At 43.7% G+C, this 22,967-nt stretch overlaps 1 protein-coding gene across 3 annotated transcripts in view; it reads right to left on the bottom strand.

The window, feature by feature from the left end:
* nckap5l (NCK-associated protein 5-like) overlaps window positions 1-22,967 on the bottom strand; it is a 33,669-nt gene that overhangs the window by 4,917 nt on the left and 5,785 nt on the right. For 2 of the 3 annotated variants that reach the window (XM_084366561.1, XM_084366562.1), the window contains exons 2-8: window positions 11,205-11,290; window positions 5,247-5,378; window positions 4,296-4,364; window positions 4,135-4,173; window positions 3,925-4,044; window positions 3,292-3,384; window positions 129-3,007 (exon numbers count right to left, since the gene is read on the bottom strand). In XM_084366561.1, coding sequence (XP_084222687.1) covers window positions 129-3,007; window positions 3,292-3,384; window positions 3,925-4,044; window positions 4,135-4,173; window positions 4,296-4,364; window positions 5,247-5,378 — 3,332 coding nt within the window. In that variant the 5' untranslated portion in view covers window positions 11,205-11,290. Of the gene's footprint in view, window positions 1-128; window positions 3,008-3,291; window positions 3,385-3,924; window positions 4,045-4,134; window positions 4,174-4,295; window positions 4,365-5,246; window positions 5,379-11,204; window positions 11,291-13,941; window positions 14,221-22,967 lie in introns of those variants that run through there. The other variant, XM_084366563.1, reaches the window with a different exon arrangement.

Here is a 22,967-nt window from a genome sequence, read left to right as displayed (position 1 = left end):
GACTTCAGTGATAATAGTACAAATGTAAGAGTGGCATCGATCTACGTATTTAATTCTTTAAGAGATTAAATAAGTCTCATCACCAGGATGTCGAATATCCCTGTGATTGTGAATCCACTCGTCCTCACCTGTTGAGCAGCTGCTGCATGAAGTTGTCAGAGCGCGCTCCTCTGTACATGACAGCCAGCTGTCCCTGAGCTTGGTCCATCACCACCTCGCAGGAGTGACCCCGGCCTGACCTCTCCACGTACGCCCTCTCCTCCTCCAGGGCCCTCCTCAGCCCCTCCGCCTTCTCCATCAAGGTCGAGATGTTCAGACCTTCCACTCCTTCTTTACACCTGGAGGCCATTTTCACAGAGTCCCTGCCCACCGAGGGGATGTTGATCTTCCATTCCTTCTTCTCGTCCTTCGCTTTGGTCCCGTCGGTTTTGCGGCTCAGAGCAGGCAGCTTGCTCTTCTTCAGGCCGAACCAGCTCGCGATGCCGTTGGAGGCTTTCTGCTTGACCTCGGTGCTCTGTACTCCTCGGTCCTGCTCCTGCAGCTTCAACACGTTCTCCTCGATGCCTTTCATCACCTTCTGCTCGATGGCTGACTGCGGGCTGGGGGCCGGCTGCACCTGCTTCTCCCCCTCTGACATTGGAGGTCTGGGAGGAGGAGGCGGCAGGCTGTCTCCGTACATCGGATTCTTTTTCCCTTTCCCGCTGATCTTGGTCCTCTCCTCTGATTTGGACGAGTACCGTGGAGCCTCTGATGGCTTCCCCCCTCTGTGGACGGACGGGGCCTGGCAAGGTTTGGACGGCGACTTCGGGGGGATTTTGTTGGGGCTGCTGCTACTGTGAGGACCAACACCTGGTTTAAGGTTATAGGCCAGATTCAGGGAGCCAGGACACTTGATGTTGTTGCGTAGTACCTGCGGAGCATCTGTGTTGGGGGACGGCAGACCGATTTTGCTCTTGGAGACTTCGGTCTTGGTCACACACAGTTCTTGTTTAACCACAGCTGCACCAGAAGACTGAGACTTTACTGCCTGTTCATACAGCTGAGAGGACCCCGGGTACTTCAAACCACTACCACTAGTTTTGGGTTTACCATCCAAAGAGTCTGTGAATTTTGAGTGTCTCTGCTCCTCTTTATGGAGCTCCATGGGCCTCTCCGCTGTCTTACTCTTTTCTTCCCCGTACGTGCCCTCATTCACTGTGTCGACTGGCCTGAGACCAACTTGTAAATCCTCAGAGCTTCTCAGCTTTCCCAGCGCAGCCAGCCTGTCTTTGAAAGCGTGGTGACTGGAATCAGCCTGGGCTCTGGCTGCCCCAGCCACAGGCCTCTTGGGGATAGAAGAGGCATCGCTCCTCCTGGCTAAAGGTGGAGGCGGAGGATGGGCGACCTCGGAGCTCTGCACAGTGATCTCCTCCTGTTTCTCTCTGGTTTGAGAGTAGTTGACTCTGCCCTGAACTTTGCCGAGGGCAGAGTTGGGCAGGCTGTGATGGTTGACCCACACCGGGCTGTCCGAATCCTCGTCATCATCTGATGTGGACTCTGACGTGGACGAGGACGACTGCTTCCGTTGAGGAGGGGGGTTGAGGACACTTTCTGGTAGCGATTTAACGAGCTTCCTCTCACCACCGTTCGCCTTCGTCTGGGAAGGAAGTGTGGTTCTTTTCTCGAGGCTCTGAGTCGGCTCCTCCTCTCTAGAGCTGGTGGACATGTTACAGACATTTTCATAATGAGGGACCCTCTGAGATACTTTGGGTGAGGAGGAAGGGGGAGCGCCCATCTTTGAGCCTGCGCTGGCTTTAGGTGCAGAGAGGCTGCTGTAGCTTATTTCCTTAGCGGGCGGGGAGCAGACGTCTTCAGGCTGTGGAGGGGAGGTTGGGGCTGAGTGTGTGGCGGGGTAGGACTCCGACCTGGCGGGTGGTGGAGGGGGCTGCCTGCACCTCTCTGTGGTGGTGGCTCTGCGTGTGGGAACAGGAGAGTGGTACACCTCGTAGTTGTTGGTGCGACAGGGGATCCTGGAGCTGCGGGTGAGTTGGGGGCTCAGACGGACGGCGGAGGTTGAAGCCTGAGACTTCTCACCTATCGAAGGGATCTTCAAGAACTTGAGCAGTTTGGACGGGGAGTTGATGGCGGCGGCTTTGACGTCGCTTAGGCAGGAAGGGCTGGGGCTGACGGAGGCACTGGCTCTCACAGAAGCCTCCTGGTCTGTGCTGTCTTTCTCGAGGACGGCCGAGGGGTCGGTGGACATGGCGTTGTTGAGCGCTAAGCCATTGTGAATACCATCGCTTGTCTCTAAGTCACAGTGGGGGATCTGCGCGCTCTCCTTCACAGAACCGGGCAGGTGGGTGGTGGCAGAGAAACCAGTGAGCTCTTCAGAAGCAGCAGCGTTGTCAGAGCTTTCCTGCTCTTGCTCTGCTCCCATCACCTCCAGGCTCTGACCGGCTGTCTCTGTCAGTGACGAGTGGGCGGCTGCTGGTTGCTGGTGGGCTTCATTCTTGGTGCATTGTTTAGACGAGGGAACAGACTCTGTTCTGCTCTTACTGTGACATTCGCTTATAGCAGCTGCAGGAAGTACATGGCTCTGGGTGGCGGAGTTGGCTTTAGAAGGACTACAGACATGGTTGCATGGCTTTGGAGGACTGTCCGGGCTCCTCTTGCAGTGTAAACAGCAGGTGTTCCCTCCCTCACACTTCGCCGCCCCGTCGCCGTTGACATGCTGGTGTGTGTCAGTGTCAGAGCGGGAGCAGTGGCAGTGTGTGTGGTGGGTTTTGCACTGTAATGGGAGAGGGTCCGCGGAGGCCAAAACAGCCTCCGTGGACATGAGCACCTGGCTGTAGTCGCAGAAAGACAAGCTCGTGGTGGACGGATGGAACTTCAGAGGGTCCGTCTCCTCCATCTTGCGAAGGACCTCCAGGATGTGTGCTTTCTTCTTGAAGAAGGGAGACAGGGCCTCCATGGAGGCGGCCGGTCCACGAGGCCCCGGGGAGGCATGTTGTGTGCGGTAGCCGTTTCCCTTCGGACAGAAAAAGATCTTTATCAGGGCACAATTCGCTGCTTCAGTGAGAGGCGAACAATTTAGCTCATAAAGACCTTTTAGAGCGTGTGCGTGCAGGAAATGAGCGCAGAGCAGATTAGCAGCAGGTCTTTTTAAAGCACAATAGTTGAAAAATGTCAGAGTGAGTTCTAACGTCACACACAGGTGGGGTTTGTGGTCTAATTCTGGGGCTGTGATATAATCCCACTGTTTCACTCGTCATGTTTGATGAAGCTTTGCTGTGTGAGCTTTGTAATAATCACCTTGGCTTGTGCTTCAGTCTGTGCAGGCTCCACCTGTTTGGCAGAGTCATTGTGCAGCTGTGCATTGTAGTCTGGGAGTGGTCCCGCCTGGACCTGTAACGGGAGATTCATGGGGCAATTATGATGACAGTGTATACACTGCAGGCTATTGTATACACACACAACTAGGAGCTACATTGTCCTGGCATCTGCTGGAACAATATAAAGAGCAGAAGTGAAAAGGCTGAGATCCATTACTGGCTCGCCAGCGTCTGAAAGAATGAGGCTGAAGTGAGAAAGAAATTAGCAGCATCACCTGGTCGAGAGAATCAGAGCTGTGCACCGTGTACAAATACTCAAGTACTGTACTTGAGTATTTCCATTTTATGTTACTTTATCCACCACTAATATCAGCTTACTGGCAGAAATGATGACATCCCCTGATAGAGGCTGATTCATGAGCTTGTGACATCTCTGCCATCAGTTTGTAACATGATGTAAATACTAAAAAATTGTTAATATTGAGTAGGTAGTTATTTAGCGGGCTGTACAGCTTTTGAAGCAGTTAGTTATTTTTTAATAATGAAGATTAACTTGTTTCTCAGGCACAAAAGGAAGAATAATAACAACAAAAACAAGAGTATTTTATTTTACCTGGTAGTGAGCGGTGGGGTGGTTGGGCAGTTTCTGCTGAAAAAGCTCACAGAGCGCTCTGTTCTGTCTCTCCAGGTCAAACACCAACATCTTCAGCTTGATGCACTCCTCTCTCAGATCCTGTTCAGTGGCACACAGTGCGGTGAGATAACTGACCAACTTCAGTTAAAATAATCCAAAAACAGATGCAGAAATGTAGCTTCATGTTACCTTTTGATTCAGCAGAGCCTGGACCACGTGGTTGGCCACCTGATAACACAGCAGAGCATTAAATTTAATACATTGAGTCGGCATTTCTAGAAGGATTCGGCTGAGCTGAATTTGTAATTCTTAGTTTCTTAAGTTATTTATATTCTGCAGCATGAACTCACCTCATCCAAGCATCTCTCATAAGCTTCTCTCTGACTCTCATTGGCCAACATCAGAGCAGAGTTTTCTGCCTGTGACGAGAAAAACAACAACAATTAAACATGTAACTGAAAAATACACACGGGCCTTATTTAGTTATGTCTCTTGGTTCTTGTGTCATGAACATATAATTGCTCTGCTCACATGGACTTATAAGACACCAAGACGACAGCTGCACTGATGAAACGTTTGTCAGACACAGTAAAACCTCTTATATAAGATCAACGTGCAGAAGATAAACAACAAACAAATAAAAAGGTACATTTAAAAAAACACATAAATGTTTTCATAATCATCCTACAAGACAAGAATCACAAGAAATGAGGAAACAATTTAAGATAATTTATCTCTTGAAGAAATAGTTTCAACATTTTGGGAAATGCTCTTCCTCGCTTTTTGGCAAGATCAGTTGCCAGGCAACCAGCTGAACCTCCTGGAGGTTATTGGACAAGAAATAACCCAGCAGCACGCAATCCACTTGTAAACTGGCATATTGTTGTTTTTTGTACAGATGAAACAAACGAGACACAACGTGTTCATTAGTGAGCTTTAGAGGTGCTGGTTGTTGGATTATGTCACCTTCAGACTGCAGCCCGACTGATAATCCATATTTGGGGGCCCGGTATTAGAAAAACATTCTGACATTGATATTTTTGGCAAAGGTCTTGTATTAGTTGTCAACCTATTATTTTAATATGAATCAATGATTTGTTTCCCTTTTATATGTTTATTTCTATTTTTTTTTTCTTATTTGATATTGAAGCCTGTTAACGACGGAGAGACGGGCTGGAAAATTCCCCAAAACAATCATTGATTTTAAAATGTACGTACTAAACATTTCCTTTTTGACGAACACACGATGGGGTCGACAGAAAATTGCCAGATTTTGGCCTACGTTTTGATGGTTCTCTCACCTCCAGCTCTCTCAGTCGGTCCATGAGCTCACTGCTGTTGTCCTCCAGGTAAGACTCCACGTCTCCCTCCTCGTCCGAACCAAAGTCCTCGTCACCCATTCTCTGTTCTGTCTCATCAGACATTGTTCTCATCTGAAACACAGAAAGCGACACAGCAACGGTCACCGACACAATCTCTGCCACAACACAGAGCCAAAACTACCTTAAATTTGTACTTCAGCACAGTACTTGAGTAATTGCACAGTCCAAAACCTAAAGGTTAGCTTCCAATTATGTAACACAGAGAAAAGCAGCAAATCCTCACATTTCAGAAGAAGGAAACTGTGAATTTTTGGCACATTTGTTTCATAAATGACTTAACTAAAGATCAAAAATTGTTGATTACTTTTCAGTTGACCAGCTGACTGTTTCTGAACTGTCCTGCTGCAGTAAACCCCACCCGTCTGGTGCTCCGAGCAAACCAAAACAAACGTTTAACTGAGATCTGCTTCACATCAGACTCCGTTCTCATCTCCAAGACTGACGTTAACGTTATTACCACCACTACACTGTGTTTATCTGACAGCAGGAGCGTTTGGTTTCAACACATCTACGGCACTAAGACGTCTTCACTGCAGAGCTTGTTGTTGACACTACATCACGGTACCTACTGTACATTGAGGATTGTCGAGCCAACATATCAATCCACCCATCCTGCATTGTTTCAGATACACAGACTGCGTAGGACGATAAGCCTTTGTGTCCATTTTCCTCTGCGGCTTCAGTGACTCCACAGATCAAATCTCAGCACCACGCTGAGCACACAGGCTGCCCGAGTCTGTGAGCACGCTACACTGCAGGACATATGGCCGACTACCAGTCTCGTAGGCACGGCTCCAGGTATGTGTGTGTGTGTGTGTGTATGTGTGCGTGTGTGCTGATTGTCAGATCAGCGAGGGGAAGTAGGTGTGTAGACGTGGACCCAGATCCAACCGTCACATCTTTAGAGTCATTAGAGCGGATGAGACGAGCCTGATTCTGTGGCTGGAGGCCAATCAGGAACTGGCACAGTTTACAGGTGACACACACAAACAAACCGCTGTGTGTGTGTGTGTGTGTGTGTAAATATATACACAGACATTCAAATATTTAGACGGCTGGGTATCAAACTTCAATAGTCTTTCATGTACCAACCAAAGCGTGTCACGAAAACTTTGAAGCGACTAATGGTGGCATCATCAATACCTTCTTACTTACTATTCGACCAGACGTTTGTTATTGGTAACTGAGATTTTCTTACTGTCGTTAAATCCCATGAAAAGGCCAAAACTCAGAATTGATTGATGCTATAAACAAGTGTTTATGTGTGTGAATCTAAAGCCTGATAGCCTTGTTCCTCTGTGGCACAGACATCCAGCTGCAGCACTGAGTCTATGTTACTCTTTTAGGGGAAGTCCGACATGAACGTTAGCCACCTAGAAAGTAAGAAATAGCCTGAAAGTTGCATATAGAGAGTTGTAATGCACACTAGGTCGGCACTCAGTAGAACATATTCAAATATGATAGATCCGGATTATTTGGATTTGCATCAAATTGTAGTCAACTCATAGATACCAGCCACCTGAATATGGCAGATTTTTTCCCCATCAAAGATCCAAAAGGAATTAACAAAAATGTCGAAAAGCCAAAGTGGAAATATGTTCTGTAGTTTTTGTGAAATCCTGCTGACAAACCAACAAACCAACCAGTTCAGTCATTTTTCAAGTAACCGTTCCAGCTTTCCAGGTGAGGATTTTAGGGGCTGGGTTTAATAAAATCAATTTTCAAATTCTTCACGATCTTCATTTGAATAATCCAATATTGATTCATAAAATCCTGAGATCGATCTTTTAATATATTCCTGTTTCCTATGGATCACCTGCCCATTAGCAAATGTGGATTCAGATCCAGATTCAATACTTTATTGTCATATCAACATAACTGAATTGAATTTATCTTGGCGTGCTCACCAAAACACAGACGAGGGAACCGCTCGGTCATGAAGCAGAAAAATGGTATGGACAGACATTCGCACCCATTACGGGGATCAGCCGCCCCACCAACAACCTACTAGATAGAGTGCATCGAGTGTGTTAAGTGCAGAGTAGAGCAAAAACATTTACATCTGCCCAATAATCAAAACCTACTGAAATCTGTCCTCGAATGGCCACAAAAGTTGTTTAAAACCAAAAGGTTTCCACTTCTTTTTCTTATTTACCTGCCTACATCTGTCATTACCTTCTTGTTCTTTGACGACAGCATTTTTGATAATAAGATGCTAAAATTTAGACACATTTTAACCACAAATTCAACAATCTAAACATTTCTATTCTTAATAATGCAACAGGTCGGAGGATTTCTTGTACAATTTACAGCATTAGTTCTCTCAGAATCGAAGCAAAACTGGTATTGTAACTGAAATATCCCTGACCCAAATCAATATTGACTTGAATCAAGCGATCCAGCTCTAGAATATTTAATGCTTTTCTCTGTGATATACGATAATAAACTGAATGTCTCTTTGAGTTTTGGAGATTTACAGTTTATCGACCGAGTGATCGATCGACTAACTGAGGAAATAATCATCACATTAATCGATTAATTAAATAAATGGTGTCAAAAAAATCCATCATGTTGTCACAAATACTAAAGTTATCGTGTATTTTGGCACTTAAATCGAACAAACAACACACACACACACACACACACCAAGTATAACTCACTAATGGGAAATGTTCAATAGCTTCCAACAGTTTCATAAGAAATCAGTAGAGAGCTGCCGGGCCTCGTGTAACTGGAGCTGTATGCAAAGCGTTTACAGGAAGACTATTGAACGTCAGCGGCCTGTGGATCCTCGCTGACTGACAAACCTGGGCAGCACCATCCAAAGTGTAGGGTGCTTATTGAACTGCGATTGACTGAGCGCAGTCAGACCTGCACGTATAATGGAGGCCTGATCAATGCGGCCCATCTAAGAACGGAAGCAGATATTAGCCATCCGTTTGACCTTGGATACCAGAAGGATACAGAGCGGTTATAAATACCAGCCTTTTCTCTTCGCTAATGCACATTAAAGCTCCGGGCAGCAGAGACGAGAAACATGCACACTTAGTCTTCGCTGCGTTTGAAATTACAGCGTGGACCAAAAGACAACAAAAGTGAGGCTAAATATAAACATGAAAATGTGGCTCTGCCACCGCCGCTGTGGTTTCTTTTTATGTGCAGAGGCAAACGTCACAAGCCTCGCTGAAAATGCCACCAGAAAGAAGCGTCTCTTAAAACGAGCCGTGTCCCATTTATGCAGAATCCAACAAGCGTCCACGTCTAAAACAACAGCTGGATTTAAGTCCGACTGATGTCCGATCAAAGAGACGATCAACTGATGAAAGATCATGAACGCTACCACTGACGTTAAGAGCCAAAACACAACTAAAGATAATTTAAATTACAGATTAATGTGCCAATTATTTTCTCAATTAACAAGGAAAAGAAATCAAGTAAAAATATCCATTCTAGTATTCCTAGTCCAAGGCGACATCTTCAGATGTCTTGTTGTTTCAGACCAACAGTCTGGAAAACAAATATATTCAGCTACATGATAAAAACAGTATCAAATCCTCACAGATGAGAAGCTGCAACGAGAGAATGAGTGTAGCCTAAATTTGCTCTATTTGAGCTTACATTGCATCTTCTATTTCATTTTCCTCCTTTTAAATCTTACTGATACATGTTTTTTTATATTGTATTGCCTTTATTTTAAGTATTTTTTTCAAGTTATTCAAGGGGAATTGTTACTGGAAAGGCAGAAAGAGGAAGAAAGAGCAAAGAAACTAAGAAGCACAGCAAGAGAAAGAGAGAAAGAGCCACCAGCTGCTTTGTAAACTGCATTACTGTCATCATGGTGGTGGTTTCAGAGCCTGTGACTGGCTGGAAACAGAGCGAACAGAGGGGAATGCAAAGAGAGCTGATGTTGCTGCTGCACTGCTGCTGCTGCTGCTGAGCCTTTACTCCAGTAAAAGGACTCATACCTCACTGTGAAAATACTCCATTACATTGTAGTTGTTTTAGTACATCTGACAGGCTGCAGCGATTGGCTACCAAAGAGACATATGATGATTCATTTGCTGAAAAAAAAAAAACCCCTAATGATGTCATGGTGATGTCATCGGCGTTATCTCAGCCTGGAACAGTTAGTCTGCGTTTCCAACAGGAGGTGTTGAGATTGACAGAAGTGATACATTGTGGGAGGTGTGCTGTAGGATCCAGTGTTTTTGAGACTGGAGGATAAATGTCAGGATATCTCTGCCTCTGCAGCAGCAAGTTTTAAATTTAAAAAGAGTAGGGGTTTTCTGGCACAACTTCACTTGTTACTTCCAAGGTGCGTGGAGAAGCAAGAAAGTTTAAAGAGGTCATGAAGCTCCAGCAACACTTGCAGTACGTAGACAAACCAAAGCATTTTGGCTTGTGATCCTAATGAAGGCTACAAAGCCGCAAATGCGTCGGTCCAATTAGCTTAGCAGCTACAGTGAAGACTTTATCTTAAAAAAGGGTGTAAATAATGTATTTTCGGAGACTTGGATAACGCCGGACCATTTTATGTTTGTTTGTTTTCAGTCCCTGTCTACTTCAGTTGTTTGGGAGAACGCTGCAACACCGTTTTGCTGTGAAGCTCCAGAAATGTTTTGTGGACAACGAAACTTCACCTGACTTTCCATCAGTAGGGGGGTTTTTGGATGATGACTGAATTGGCATTTTTGGATGAACTTCCTTTTATAGTTTTAGTCACTTATCAAGCAAGAATGGCAAATATCTGCTGGTTCCAGCTCCTCAAATGTGAAGATTTAATGCTTTTAATCGTCACTGTTAAATGTGGGAGCATTTTTTTTTTTACAATTTTATATTTTGTAGACCAAATTGGTCAAAGAAAGTCAGTTTAGTCAGTAATGAAAATAATCATTAACTGCAGTCCTACTCATGAGATAGCATTACAGGGGAAGTGTGTAGTATTTGCTGTTAACCCTCAGGCTTGACCATTAATTAACATAACAACCATGTTGCTTCTACAGAACATTTGCAGTGATCCAACAATGACAGTTTTTGTTGTGTTCTGTGACTACATAAATGCAGAAATATAACAGATGCTGGATGCTGTGATTTATAGTAAAAAAAGGAGAGAGGAAGAAGACAAATTAAAAAAAGCAATCAGACTAGAGCAGAGGTCAAAGTCGGCACAAAGCTTTTTGTTTGCCTTTTAAAAATCCTCCCTTCTCAAAAACACAGCCACTAAATGCGACATTGCCAAGTGTAAACAAAGTGCAGCGAAGCTCAGCGTTCACAGCTTAAAGCTCCAATCAGTGAACAAAACAGAGAGGATCATGTGTTCGCCTCTGAGCCAAGCGAGCATGTGGTGCTTTTGTTCTTTCTCAAATGACTCGGATGGATACCTGTACATGAGTAGTGTGAGCTGTGGGTACACTGGTGTGCATTCATCTGCAAACAAATAAGGTGCAACTCGAACCCGGAGGAAAACTAACATGTCATCTACTGTAAATAAATCTCCACGGTGTCCTTTAAACAAATTACCCACCAGCGACTGCAGCAGAGCTCGGCTCAACTTTTCATGGGTGTATACAGCACCATTGAGACGGAAAGGGATGTGTCTATTTCCACTAAACCAAACTAGAGCTGGGACAAACTTATCTGCAACTATGTTTATAATCTATTAATCATTTCAGTCTTTTCTCAATCAAAAATACCAAACACTGTCTCTTGAATCAAAACAAGCAACTAGAAGACGTCCTTTAGACTCTGTGACATGTTGATGGACATTTTTGATCAGTGAAGAAAACAGCCAGTAGGTTATTTGTTTGTTGCTGGAGAACAATGTACAATTTCCGAATCTCTTTTCCCCTCAAATGACGTCATAACGAGCGCACTCACCTGCAGTTTCAGCTCTCTTTATGATCCGTGAAGAGGAGTCAGTCTCCGGTCAGGCACCTCTGTCTCCCAACAACAAAACCAAGGAGCTGAGGGACAGAAAAGCACACATTTTAATAAACACACTCCCGGCATCCTTCTTTCTATTTGTGTCTTCTTGAATCATGAGACAGAAACCACAAGATTCGGCCGAGTGAGATCTTAAAAGTTTGCTGGCGGGAGATTTTTCGGGTGGTTTGAGACCTATGTCACCTCCGTCACGGACGGGCAAAGGCTGCAGCTTTTCCCTCCGATCTGTGAGCGAACAGGAAACCGGGAGGAGAGGAAGGCGCTCCATTGCCCTCGGGAGATACCAGCGCTCGGCAGACGCCAGCAATGCCACGACCACAAGCCCCCCCACTCCTCTATCTCGCTCTCAGCCTCTCCTCCTCTCGTCTTTCCTTTCATCTCTGAGTCATTGTAAAGTGTAATGAAAGAAAGATGGATGAATAATTCAGTAGACAGCGTTTAAGAACTCCCCTTTTATGTCTTTCTGATAACGCAGGACATGCAGACTTTACACTCAGAGTGCCACACAATGATTTTTCTTGAGTTTTCAGTTTAATGTGGGATTCCCCATTAACAGAGTCCCCTCTTAATTATGTTCACTTTCTACAAAGGCTTAATTTAAAAACCTAAGTGGGACGCCCCGTCTGCTGCAGCATCTCTACAGCCGGCGTTTTGTCTGATCACTTCAGATATGTTTAGGCGCCGAGCTGCAGCGTTAACTCTTCATTTCCAGGAGCCGTCTATAAGGTAGCGGGGCCTGATCCTTTTAGATCTTGTCAAACAGAAATGGGATTAGAGGTGTTGGGCATCTGCCCTCTCAATCTGGGTTTTAATGGAGCACGGGCAGAGGATCTGGTGTAGCGGCGTCCTGCTCGGTACACCTGGTCCTGCGAGAAAAGAGACCGTGATCCCTGAGCCGTGCCATGGAGGAAGATCAGAAAGACGGCGGATCACAGGGCTCGAAAATAAAAAAGCACGAGGAACCTCGACGACTGCACACCACCACTATTTATTAACCGAGGACGGACTTTGACGACCAAATGCAGAGAAAATGATGAAATATTGAGTGTTTTTCCAAGAGAGGTTCGGTGAGATGCTGCAGTTGAGGATGAGCAGATGAGATTCATAGAATGAGGGCAAGGCTGAGATAAAAAAAAAATAAAAAAAATTCAAAGGCGACTCAGCCGAAGCAGAGAGACGAAATGCACAAAAGCTTCTTAAATCATGTCAGTCGCACTCTTGGGGATTTGGCATAGGCAAGGCCGTCTCAGGATATGTCAAACACCACCCTTTCCATCTGCCAATCTGGAAAGGCGCAGATTGAAGTTCTTGCTGTGTAGGCAAAGTGTGTAGGAGGGAGATGTAAACAATGTGACAAAAACCTAAATCCTCACATGGCGGAATTAAACCAGATTGGAGAAGACTCCCCCAAAAAAATGTAGGCCAATGTGACGTATCTTTCTGCAGACACACTATTATCACATGATTGTCTGCATCGCTAATAAAGATGCAGATAAATATCAAAGAGGAGCAGAAATGTGGGTGAGACAGAATCAGGCTGGCGGACTCCCTCTGCGCCGCTTCCTGTCTGATGTTTGGCTATATGCACCGAGACGAATCGTACACAAGCAATATTTTGGGGATGAGGAGCGGAGGCAGCGGAGAGGAGGTGGGGGAGGGGATGGGAGGAGGAGGAGGGGAGCTCCCTTCCCAAAAGGCCTGAAAGGTTGGATGTGCGCCATGTACGTCTGAGAGCAATCAAAACTGAACGCAGGGATCCTTCTTAAAATCTGTGCCAGGCAACCTCCACACCCAGGGAGGAAGCACATCACGGGCTCTCCATCTGATGATACAAACACCGAGTGTGTTTTTGTTTTATCACACGTTCAACCACAAACATTTAGGCGGCGCTGTCCTCTGCCGTCGTATATATACACATTTGGCAGATTTATGACACATTGTTTGCTGCAACCAAAACAATCCTATATAATTGTAGAGCTGCAACGAATAGTCGATTAGTTTATTGAAAGAAAATTAGTTGCAAACTATGCTGATGATTGATAAATCGTTGAGTCATTTTTCATGCCTTCTGCCTCTTAAATGTAAAGATTTGCCGCTTTTCTTTGTCATATATGACACTAAATGAAAACTCTTTGGGTTGTGGACTGTTGGTTGGACAAAAGAAGCAACTGAAGATGACACTTTCAGCTCTGGGAAACTCTGATGAGCCTTTTCCACTATAATCATTAATCGTGAAGATAATCAGCAGATAATTCGATAATAAACCAATCGTTGCTTGCAGCCCGACATGATCATGTGTCGTTTCATCCAAAATAAAAACGACACTGTGTGGAAACAGTGCTGCTGTCCTAAAAATGTAAGCTAGCCCATGGACATTAATGCTAACCTAAACACACACACACACAAGAGTCACCTCAAGTCCATTCATGTCAAGTCAACACCATCAAACCTCACAAAACATGTGTGCCCTCGCTGTCACGTCACTTAGTTCTCATACAAGTAAGAATCAGCGCTGCGGAGGCTTTATTTTGACACAGAAACATCGTCACAACACGCAGCGAGGAGCTCAGAAAACACCATGTCAGCTGTATAAATTCAATCAGTATCCACAGATTTACAAACACACTCCCCCCCCCCGCTCCCTTTATCAACACAATTTGTGTCATCTCACCTTGCTCCTGCTGCCTTTTCAGTCATCCAGTCATCTCCTCACAGCAGAATGAAAATGTAAGGCACCAGAAGGAGGAAAAAAAAAAAGGGACAGAGAGCGACAGAAAGGCCACAACCTCACATTTCTGTTTTCCGGCTGCGGAGGAGATTATTTTCCTGCCTGTTAAAAGTGCCGTCACCCTGCGAGTGTGACGAGGAAGCCGGTTTCCTCTACGCTACAGCTAGAAAAGGCCCGTCCTTGGGCATGTGCATTGTGTGTGTGTGCCTGTGCTGTCTGCAGAGGCTGCCATGTCTCCCATTGTTCCAGGGCGAGTGAGGCAGGCTTCCTACCCCAATAGACCCTGCCTACTACAACAGCTGTGGACCAGCCCCCACCTCTCTGCCGTTCTCCTTCTCCCACTCCCCTCCTCCTCCTCCTCCTCCTCCTCCTACAACTCCTGCCTCTCTGCCTTTGCTGCTGCTGCTGCTGCTGCTGCTAAACATTAACCCTGCAGCTGCCGGCTCAGGCCATAAAGAGGTGGAGAGGGGGGTTGTGTTTCAAAAGAGACCCTAGCATGTAGCGGACAAAGGAACGTAGCAGAGAGAGGATATCCGACAGCCGGGCTGAACTGACAGGACTTCTGCACAGATCCATTCAGTGCCCTAGAAAGAAAACAGGCTCTGTGCTAAGAGGATTGTCTTTCTCAGTCACATTGGTGATAAGTGTAGGACTGAGTCCTGTGAGACTGTGCTGAGGAGGAGAAAAGTCACTGGAGATCAGAAGTGATTCAGAAAAGAAGACACAGAGCAGCAACTCATTTTTACTGTTTTTTTTAAAATCATTTACCTGCTGATTATTTTCAGGATTAATCAATAAATCATTTGTACTTTAAAATGCGAGAAAATTGTGAAACACTGACAACCGTAACTATTTTCTACAACACAAGATGCTGAATTGACATGAGTGACAAGCAGAGTTACACCAATGCTCGGTCGATAGTATTCGATTAAATGATTAGTGGAAAAAAAGAAAATGAATCACCAACTATTTTGATAATCAGTTAATCGTTTCAGTAATGTTTCAAGCAAAAATGTCAAATATTTGCTGGTTCCAGCGTCTTTAATGAAAGGATCTGCTGCTTTTCTTTGTGACCCTAACCCTCATTTATGTAAATGAAGAGTCTTTGTTTTACAAAATGATTTACACAATTTCAGGCTGCAGTTTTAATAATTGATTAATCTAGGGCTGCGCCAAATAGTCGTTAAATTACTTGACAAATTAATCGGCAACTGGGGCTGCACAATACTGGAAAAAATTACCTTGCTATTATTTTCTGTGATATATTTTGCGTTATGAAAACAAACAAGGATTCCCTCCACATGACTTGAGTAGGTCTATCTGGTAATATCCCTCCAGAATGATTGGGGTGATTTTGTAGAAGATTGCATTTTATCAAACAGAAGTAGGCCCCGCTTCGTTTGACAAGCAAGCATGATTGTAATTGGTGTTTCACTGTAGTCAGATGCATCCAAGCAGCCTTAAATGGGACTAAATTAGACAGTCTTTTGTATCATGAATCAAAAGTTGTGGCATTATGTGTTTCAGTTAATTTGTCTTACTTGGCATCGCACATTTTGCGATGGCGATGCTTAAACGATATCTTGTGCAGTTCTATCGGCAATTATTCTGATCGCTGGTTAATTAATGTAGTCATTTTTTAAGCAGATATTACAATATTTGCTAGAAAAGCTTCTCGGATGTGATGATTTGCTGCTTTTCTTTGTCGAACAAAATTGTAAACTGAATATTTGGAAGGCTTTGGACTGTTGGTCAAGAAAAACAAGCAATTTCACGACATCATCTTCCGCTGTGGGACATTATAGCAACCGCATTTCACTATTTTCTGACTTTCGGGCTATTTGTGGCATTTTTGCTGAAATTACAAAATAGCTCCACATGAACCGACTAATTCTCTAAATCCTTAATACTCTTTCACATACAGCAGAGCGATTATTATTAATGAGTATTACAGCCGCAGCTTGTTTCTAAAATCTGTGTCGTGTCTAAACTAGTCAGCAGAAATCAGGTTTTTCTATCTGAGCAGCACAGTGTCTCAGTGTGGTTCATCTGTCCAGGTTTTCACCCCGAGTGACTCATCTGCGCTCGTAGTTAATGAAGCCACATCATCCTCATTCCCCCCCAGACATACCAGACACACTAAACCAAGTCTGATGACAAAATGACTGGGTGCCAAGGCAACAACAACAGGACGTAGAAAACACGGGTTTCATGGCTTGAATGTGGGAGGATAACACAATAAAGCACACACGGACGGCAAAACATCCCTCTGAGAAACTTCTTTTTTAAAAACAAATCTATATGTACCAATTTGAAAGTTCAACAACTCTTTTTTCAATTTGACCCTAATTGAGTCGACATGAGACCTGACCTCAATCGACTTTGCCCCCCACACCAGACTTCCTATACTCAAAATCAAGTGCCTGAGGGCACTCGCATGGATGTCAGTTGTTTCAAGCTATTGTCATTCAGATTTGACCAAAACAGTCGAGCCAGTTTGGGGAGTCTACAAATGTCCCAGATTCACAGCAGAACTGTAATTTGTCTGAAATGAAGAACGAGCTACACAAAAACAAACTGATAAATCCAACATGGAGAAAATAAATCGACTCAGATGAGCCTTAACAAGAAAAACTGCACGGGTCAGCAAGAATTAACCACAAGAAAGAGAGAGAAAAACACACGACAGACGCTGAGCTTCACATCAAAAATCACCCAGATCAAAAGAGCTCGAGTCCAGTGAGGATTTATCCTCTTATTAGTGGCACATATGGCGGTCCTGCTCAGTCTGGGCTCATCAGGCCTCTAATCTGTGTCCACCTAGTGGCTGCAACAGAGAGAAGCTGCATGTGACCAATCGCTGCTTCAATTACATTGAAGCTGCCTAGAGAGATGGTAAATGAAACCTGTCCATTCTGAGAAAAAGACCGATTTCAGAGTTTATCTGCAGTTCATCTGAGGCTTCAGTCGAGTGGGTATCTTCCAAAGTTACTGTCTAAACCTGAGTGGAAAAGCCATAGTTAATAAATATCACTAAGGCTGCAACTAAAGATCATTTTCACTGTCAATTAATCTGTTGACTAGTTTGTTTTCACTCTCGCTTCTCAACCTGTCCGCACCAATGAGCCGCGGAGGTGCTAAAATCCACTGTGAGTCTTCATTTGAGTGCTGAACGGAGGGAAATGTACTTTACTTCATGAACGAACAGAGAAGAGAAAGGAAAAAGAAAAGACACTGGAGGGTAACATACCTGCTATGAATAAGAGGAATGATTACAGCAAGCAAAAAGACTTTCAATGTTCACATTAGGGGTAGAGGGATTTTCAGCCCTGGATGATTTATCGGGGCCGATATTTAGCATTTTCTAATTATCTTTATCGGTGATTTTTCTGTCAGATTGCCGATGAAATTAACTAAATTTAAAAATGTGCTACTTTGGCTCTGATGTAACATCTCGCACAATGTCCTGCCTGCAGCACGTCACAATTAATAGCCTATAAACACTGAATAATCTAAATCTGCAAAGTAACTAGTAACTAAATTCATCAGATAAATGTAGTGGAGAGGAAGTATAATGTAGCAGAAAATGGAAATACAACAATCAACGCCTAGTTAACGCAGGCATATTAACGTTGTTTTAAAAATGTGAACTTGTCCTTTTAAGCACTAAACGGAGGAAACTGTCTTGTGTAGATGTCAACACAGCACAGAAACAGTTAACTACTCATATCAGATTTTAAAAAAAGCTGAATGGAGGCCTGTCAGGGGATTGTCATACCTCTGCTGTGTCAGACATTAACGCACACAGACATCTGTATGGCATGAATGGGACATTGAGGGACTCGCTTCCCTTCTAAGAGGGTCAAAGGCTGAACAGGCCAACATGACCTGAATGAGGGCCGGTCACATGGTCCCCTGGAGCTAACACAAGGGAATGAGGATAACTCTCAACATAAAAGGCCTATTGTCACCCCCTCCGCCATCCACTTTCCCCCAAGTGAGGATCTTCACTAACTGCTCCAAAAACTCAGCGGTAATGTGGACATAAAGACAGCCGGACATAACAACGTCAAGAGGCAGTAAAACGTGCAGACTAATGGAGGGAAAGTTGCCTGGAAACTTCTCCTCCATTCAGACGGGCCCAGGACATGTGACTGATTTCAAATTCAATGCAAACAACATGTAAAGCAGCACCGACTGGCACCTCATCACCAGACAAGCAATTTACTCACACGCAGCTCCTCCTGACCTGATTACAACCAGGTGACAACGACCCCCGAAAACAAAGGACAATATCATCCAAACAGACAAGATTAGAGCTGAACTGATAAGTCAATTAACAGATGGAAAGAAAGGGAATCTACCGCATTCTGATAATCACTTCATCTTTCAACAAAAAGTCTGAAGTTGAAGCTTTTCTTTTTCATATATGACAGTAAGCTGAATATCTTTGGGTTTGGCAGTTTAAATAAGTCACATTAAGCTCAGGGAAATTATTTCTAGAGCTGAAACTTTTAGTCGATTAACTGATTTGTTGATCTACAGAAAAATAAGCAACTTTTCTTAAAAAAGTAATCACACATTTATTGTTTTTCTTTTATGTATAAAATCATATATTTAATATCTGTTTTTAGACTGTTTAAGGACTTCATCTTAGGTTTTTGGCGAAAAATCTATATATAAATATAATCAAAACAAATTTTTGTTTCCATCACTTGCTGGTTCTAGCTTTTCTTTCAGGCTCCTGTTATTCGAATGAATATATGACAATAAATGTGAAAGTTTTACGTATGCTCGTCACATATCGTGGTAATTTGAATATTTTGGGATTTTGGATTGTTGGTGCTATGTAGATGCTGATATTTCTGATATTTTATAGACCAATCAATCAATCGAGAAATCAACTGGCTGATTAACCGATGACTAAAATAATTGTTAGTTGCAGGCAGCCGTAGTAAAAACGATCCGTTAGCAGATGGTCCAACGTTACTGTTTCTGGTCAGATGGCGGCTAAAGCGAAGGAACTGTCGGGGAACTTCTGAATTGGAGCTGTAAATCAGACTCTTGGGGTACAAACACCCATTGAAGTGCAGACAGTTTAATGGGCAGTAATGTGCAAAGCTCCATGTGAAGATGGAGAGCTAATGCACCTAGAAGAAATGTGACACTCCAGCCCGAGGAGATGTGCAGGGTCTACAGCTGTGGCGTCGGTGGAGGCCGCTTGTGTTAATTTGCATGAAGCCTCGGCTTAGTCGGACCTCATTAGGAAGTCGGCAGTGAAGCCGGTAAGCCATCGTCAGTGGCTGCCTCTAGTCTGAGCTCTTTGTGCAACATATGTAAAGCCAGGTGAAATGACTCTACATGTAGAGCTAAAACAACTCATTTATCGCAAGAAAATTAGTATGCTACGATTTTGATAATCATTAGAGCAGCTGAGATTTTTAAGTTAGCTGTCAAGTATTAAATTAATAAACCTGAGCAATTTTTTAGAGCAGCACTCATTATCTCCTCATACCCATGTCGATAAAGTCGGGTGAAGTTTCGTAGTCCTCAAAACATTTCTGGAGCTTCACAGCAAAACAGCATTGACGGCCATATAAAGATTTCAATAATATTTTGATTAATTGTGCAGCCCTATAATCAATGATTTTTGTAGTTAAAATGCAAAAAAAGAAAAAAATTCACTGGCTCCAGCATCCTAACTATGAATACTTAACAGATCTCAAAGTATTCTGTGATATTAAACTAAACACCTTTGTGTTATGGACTGTTTGTTAGACAAAACATGAACTGTGTAAAGCACATTCCACCATATTCAGACATTTTATAGACCAAAAGTCATTAATCTATAATGGAAATAATCATTGGTTGCAGTCCTGTCCACAACTTTAGCGGTTCCAGAGCTGCGCTGACCTTAATAAATCCCTCACATGTGAAAAGATTCAAAGTATGCGCTCCAGTTCATTTCTGCAATCATAAAAGCCTGGTAATGAAAACCATTTGTCGTGGCCCGTATAAAGGCAGGTTTCATACCACTGTAAATACTCCGGAGAGATGGTGGCGTCCCCTGCCAACCAGACTACGAGCTGTTCGACCAGACTGCCTGCCAGAGGAACAACTGCATGCTGTCCAGCTGCAGCGCACACGACATTTTCCATATGTGTCAGCAAACGCCTTTAATACCTGATCCTCTGTGAGTCATATTCACATCAAACTACTGAACCCTGACATGCCTGGAAAATATGTGGAGGTTGAACAAGACGCGCTGGTGAGGCCAGACGAGTTAATCCAGGTCATGAGCAGTCATCGTGTCCAGCCTATAGAGCTGCTGGAGTAGCATGAGCACACTGAAACAAAACTGGGTTATCCAGCTCTCTTTGGGCTTAACGCAAGTTTTCTGGTGTCATGACGCAGGCTCACTTTTAACCACAGTAAATCACCGTGGTAACCGGGTGTCAACAGTACGACTATTTACCAATCAAATAAAAAAAGTCAGATTTTAGATATTGTTTGTGCAGTATTTGCTTGTATGCGTATTTTATATTTTCTCGCACTGTGTTTCACGTTATGCACCAATATCCCAAGGCAAATTCCTTGTATGTAAAAAAAACCTACTTGGCAAGACACCTGATTCTGACAAAATGAAGTCATTATTCAACAAGAGCCAGAGTCCATGATACAGTCAAACACACAGCTATGATTCGACTCAGCAGGGATATTAGAGTTGTACCTTTTCAGGTGTGTATAGTTGGGAATAATGTTTCTTTTATTCCTGAGGAGATGAAACCTTTTGACAGACATTTATGATGTAACAGGAAACAACTTCAATGAGGCCAGGTGACCTAAATAGGAGGTATTCACCGATCAGATTGTGATACTGATATCAGGTGTCCGTCCGATACTGACTCAAACCGCTGGATTGAGTATTGGTGACAATGTGGTTGATCTATTCAATTCTATGTTTGATTTTAATGATTTTTATGACATTTTTGCTAAATTTTTATCAAGAATTTTGATTATTTTGATTTCTCTTCATCTTGAATGTTTTACCATGTTACTTAACTTATGATTTAATCATTACCAGCTGCGACACATGTGTCATCATAACAAAGTGTGCTCCTGGACACACCTATGGTAGCTGAACTACATACCACAGAAGCGATCTTAAATATTTTGCCTGGCGCTTCTTTGTCTGTCTGGACAGATTTTTGTCAGCGTGACAGCATCACAATCGTGAGATACAGTCGGGGAACTTTTACAGGTGTGCAGCTGAGATCCAAGATAGGTGTGGTTCAACCAGTGAGTACTGAGGACTCATGTAATAATGTAGTAATGACTTCTGTGTAGTTGGAACATGTTGAGGGATGTGATCTCATCACAAGATGGTCTCTACTTACAGTTTATTCTCATCTGATACAGTTAACCTTAGTAATTCGTATTTGTTAGTATTAATAAAATACATTTTGTTTTACAACGTTGGGAAAGTAATGCTGCCTTACACATAACATAATGATCCTGGTCTCTTCCACACAGTCAAGCATACAGCTTATTATTTAAATACTAGTATTGGATCAGAATTAAAAAAAAAGGGGAATGGTGCATCCCTCTACGGAGAACCAGACTAACTTTATGAGACAAGAGAGAGTATAGGAGGAGCGTGAGTGGTTTGGTGATGGGCAGAGCCTCCACATCTGTCCACATCTGGCCACCAGCCGCAGCGGCTCAGACTCCACCAGGACTCAGCCGAGTCAAGCACACTCATCATCCACTTCCTCTTCCCAAGGTCTGGCCAAGAGGAAGACCTATTTATGGTACAGAATCAAAGAAAATATGGAGGGTTATATATGGAGATCCTTTTTTAAGACTCCAAACAATCTGCTCTCAATCACACCAACAAACACAACCTCCATGGGAAGAGTGCTGATGTTTTTCAAGGCATGTAGGTCGAGCTGATGGAGAGGCTTTTTGAAACAGGAAGCTCACGAGAGTTTGAAAAACACTGAAGCACCAGCAGTTCACTGAGCACCTTGTGGGAGAGGGTTTAGGGATTGAAGGGGAGGGGGGAGGGTGCAGAAAGCTCCTCAATAACAACTTTATTTTAAGACAAATGAAAATAAACTGCAGAGGTGCACAAAGGAAGACTGTTCAACACAGAGGATACAGCACAGTCTGAATCTCCCTCTGTAGCTGATATTCTTCTTCTGCAGTCTCAGTCGGAGTTATCACAGGCCATAACTCAATATAAATCTGAGTGTAGTCTAATAGATTGTATCGGCATGAAAACTGAAGAAAATGATTGCTTAAATAATCCTTATTTGGCCAAACAGGACGTGGAGGGAACCCGGTTTGCTTGAATTGATTAAAGCTACATTCCAAGCCATATTTTCTTTGGCCAGACGGATGAATTGAATGTTTGTTACAGCTGCAGCAGCTAAGGCAGTGTTTTGCCAAATTCAATGTTTGCATGACCACAGATTCCTCTGTAGGGTGGATTGCGTTTGGTGTGAGCGCTTCGCTCTCTCGCATACTATTAGGATTCCTCAAGCATTTTCAGTCATGCATATTTCAGAGGTCTGACACAGCAGGCAGCCGTACAGTTTATGTGAAGATGCATAAACACAACGCAGAGGCTTTGAGTTGTTCTCCGCGACTACTTCTTCTAATATTCTCTCTGGCGTGCGTACAGATAATCACAGAGAGACTTGAGATGAGATGGCTGGGCTCAACAGGGACAACGCAGGCGAAGATAATTCCTTTGATCTAAATATCTGCATTGTGTGCGTGTAAACAGTCATGATGATCATGATGATGATGATGATACTCTCAGTCAGTCCTGCCTCCCACTGTGAGCTCCGTTGTATCGCTCCAACTCTGTGGGGTAATTGATGAATATTTTGGGATGCTAATGCAGGCTCCAGAAGTGCCTTTGGTGTGTATAACCATGGTAACTACAGTACCTGCATGCATCC

Source organism: Pagrus pagrus (assembly GCF_965226575.1).
Source record: "Pagrus pagrus genome assembly, chromosome: 11".
NCBI classification, from domain to species: Eukaryota; Metazoa; Chordata; class Actinopteri; order Spariformes; family Sparidae; genus Pagrus; species Pagrus pagrus.
The sequence above is the reverse complement of the archived record's forward strand: the minus strand, read 5'-3'. Positions and strand labels throughout refer to the sequence as shown.